At 33.1% G+C, this 3,330-nt stretch overlaps 1 protein-coding gene across 1 annotated transcript; it reads right to left on the reverse strand.

Moving 5' to 3' along the window:
• Positions 1 to 960: 960 nt before the first annotated feature.
• LOC137821846 (FCS-Like Zinc finger 6) lies at positions 961 to 2,170 on the reverse strand. The gene is made up of 2 exons (XM_068626622.2): positions 1,724 to 2,170; positions 961 to 1,642 (listed from the first exon to the last, which is right to left on the reverse strand). Exons 1-2 carry the CDS (start codon positions 2,035 to 2,037, stop codon positions 1,480 to 1,482), a joined length of 477 nt encoding a protein of 158 aa, XP_068482723.1. The 5' UTR covers positions 2,038 to 2,170; the 3' UTR covers positions 961 to 1,479.
• Between the last annotated feature and the right edge of the window lie 1,160 nt (positions 2,171 to 3,330).

Raw genomic sequence — 3,330 nt, forward strand, 5'->3', positions numbered from 1 at the left:
ATTAACACAAATAGCTATTTATTTTAATTTATCAAATTATACAGAATCACTAAATTCACACAAACTGAAATCATGTCAAGGTGACGCGATTCCAGTATTAAATAAAAATAATAAAGTGGTTGAAGTCATGCACAACTTCTATTGTTTTTATTTAACATTGAAGTCGTGTCAGTCACGAAAAACTTCAATTAAATCTTAATCCATATTTTAATTAAAGTCGTGCATATCATGGCAATTTATTTGTCAAAATTATCCTACAATGATACGATTCTATTGAATTGATGTCTTCTTGTATGGTGAAATTTTTTTGAAGCGAAGTCGTGTCATCAAAATATGACTTACCCAAATATGTAAAAAAAAAAACTTGTTCATTAATAATAAACAAGAAAAATTGCACCATTTTGAAAAGAAACCTAAATTTTCCCTTATTTTCCCTTTAACTTATAAGCAATTGTTCGAATTGGTTATAAAGTATAACTTTTTTTTATTAATTGGGTGCAAAAGAGAAAAAGTTATGAACTGCAATTGCAAGCCTAAAGCAAAGCAAGTGCCTGAAAACACACAAATACTTCATCTTATTGTAAGTTGTAACAAATGTTTTAATATAAAATTTACAATGAAGATTATTTTAAATACGTGATATAATTATATTTGATGACTTACAGTTAGTTATGCTCAATTTTAAAACAAAGAAATCTAAGTACTCTTGTTTATGAAAAAAGAGTACTACTAAAGTGTAAACATAAAGAAAAGAAAGATTCGATGGGTTTAGGACGCAATGTGGATTCACTATTGCACGTTAAAAAGAATAATAAAAAATAAAAGAACTTTAGTATAAACATACATTGGCGTCAGATTAGGCAACTTAGCTGTTTCATATATTTTGCTGTTACGTATTTGTTTGGTATGCGTGAACTCATGAATATCTGATAAAAATTGATTACTGAAATAATTGAAAAATGACAAAAAAATATATTTATATACATTTCTCTATATTTGAAGTGGCAAAAATAGTCCAAAAGAGTGTCACGACGAAGATTACAAAGGCAACAAAAGTAAAAGCTATCTAATTTGACCGTCAAACACAGAGTTCACAATCAACGAACAAGTCCACCATTGAGACACACAACACAACGATGTGAAAGAGTTCAGTAAGTACGTGAACTGCAGTTTCCCCAGTCACTACCCAGAGTGAAAAACATACCATGATTTACATTTTTTTTTCTTTTACGTAAGATCTTCAAACTACCATGGAAATCACTACAGCGTACATGATTAACAAGCAAAAAACCACTCACTCTACAAAAGCGCCATCATAAAAGTTACAAAAGCCAGAACCGAACATAAGGGAAAAAATAACCAAGAGAAAGTGGAAGCCGAAGTATATGAACACATAATCTAATAATAAGGAGAAAGGGCATGGACATAGATGGTATGAATAATATTGCATCATGGATCAACCCTATTGAGATGCCACAGCTACAAGGCAACAACGGTTTCGCCTTTGCTACTTCTAACTTGAGACCCAGAAGGCGTAGCTGCAACTTGCTTCTTTGATGCCACACCACACTTATTATTCTTTCGTTCATCCTGCTTCATCTGTTTTTCTCGGCATTCTGAACTGCAGAAAGCACTGTCGCCTCTGCAATTTTCATTTACAAGTTTTCAATTAATATACAACGATGAAAATTGCATAAACAGAAATAGAAGAGAAATTACTTACCTGTACATGTAGATGTCACGACCAGGAACTAAACGATGTTTGCAGAGAAAGCAAACGCGCAAGAACTCAGGAGTGTGTGCAGAATCTTCCGAATGCCTTCTATGGTTTCTGGGTGAAACTAGGGCCCAAACCCTGCTCTGATCTAACCCGTTCGACCCAACAACGGGTGTGTGTTTCGACCACGGGTCTGGCCCAAGTCCTCCCTTGACAGGGTTGTTTTGAGCATCATCCAAGGTTGTGTTGAGATCGAAGGTTATCTCTGACATGCTGGTAGTTCTCTTCATTGGAGGACGAGGTCTCTTCCCTAACAACATCGTATAATTATTATTGTAATTTTTTTTTGTGGGTTCAGGAAATTGTGATACTGTGTTACAGAGTGGAAGAGGGAAGAGAAGTAAGAAAGGGTATGGGAGCAGGTTTCAAGTAGGTGGAGAAGAAAACGGCGAGGCCTGGGAGGATGAATAAAACAAGAACCTAAAACCGAGGAGTGAATCTGGGCCGTTGATGATGGAAGTGATGTTCATCATTAACGAACGAGAAATGAAATCTCACGTCAACCTTTCCTTTTCAGTTGCCATCATTTAATTTTATTATTGGAGTTCTGTAATTAACAATTTTCCCCTTTTTTTTAAAAATGCAAATTGGAATTGGAACTTCGGATACTTTCGAGTCTCCCAAAAACAAAAGAACCACTTAGGAGGAGTTTCATTGGCCAACCAAATGTTCACATCATTGTGGGAAAGATTGGGATCCACTGCATTTAGTAGTAACTCCGTATCTTCCAAATGTCATTTATGCCCCTTCCTTTTACCCAGAACTACCATTTTATCTCCTTCAGAATCAAACTGTTGCTACTCCCATTAATTAATTCTAACTTAATTGAAATTTTAAATGTTTCTTCAGGTCATTATTGAAATTTTAAATGTTTCTTCAGGTCATTATTGAAATTTTACATGCATTGTTATATTCTTTTTTATTCTGTGTGAAGTATTCCTTGTTTATTGAATTTGTTGACTGTAAAACTTTTATTTAAGGTCTTCGAAACATAACGTTAGTTTGTTATAATTCAAACTTGTTATGGTTTACACCTAGACTAAAAAAAACACGAGGAATCCAACAAAAGAAATCAGTAGGTAATTAATATTTAAGTGTTTATATTTAATATACTTATTTGCGTGTTAATCTAAACTATGTTGTTTTCTGCAAATAAAACTAAATTTGAATGTCCTAAGTAAAATCTAGTTTTAATGAAAAATAATGCAATAAAAAAATATTTTTTATGAAAGAAACTTTTTTATACCCTTTCCTAATATTGGTAGTGCTGTTATGGTGCTAAAATTTGCAGTGTAAGTAATTTGTTATCATTTTGAAATTCTTCAACTTACATTGTAGAAAAGACACTAAGGAAAAGTGTCACTACCTTTTTATTTTTGTTTTGTATTCTAAATGGTTGGAGTTGAGTGAGACATCTGAAGTTATGAAAAGTCGAGAATATAATTGGGGCGTGATTTCTCTGGGTGATGGATCCAAAAACAGGAAAATGAGGCATCTTTAGTTGCAACCATTAATTTTCTTGTGAAAATATCAAAGATTACTTTTGGAGCTGG

Source organism: Phaseolus vulgaris, chromosome 9, assembly GCF_051622355.1.
Source record: "Phaseolus vulgaris cultivar YP4 chromosome 9, ASM5162235v1, whole genome shotgun sequence".
NCBI classification, from domain to species: domain Eukaryota; kingdom Viridiplantae; phylum Streptophyta; class Magnoliopsida; order Fabales; family Fabaceae; genus Phaseolus; species Phaseolus vulgaris.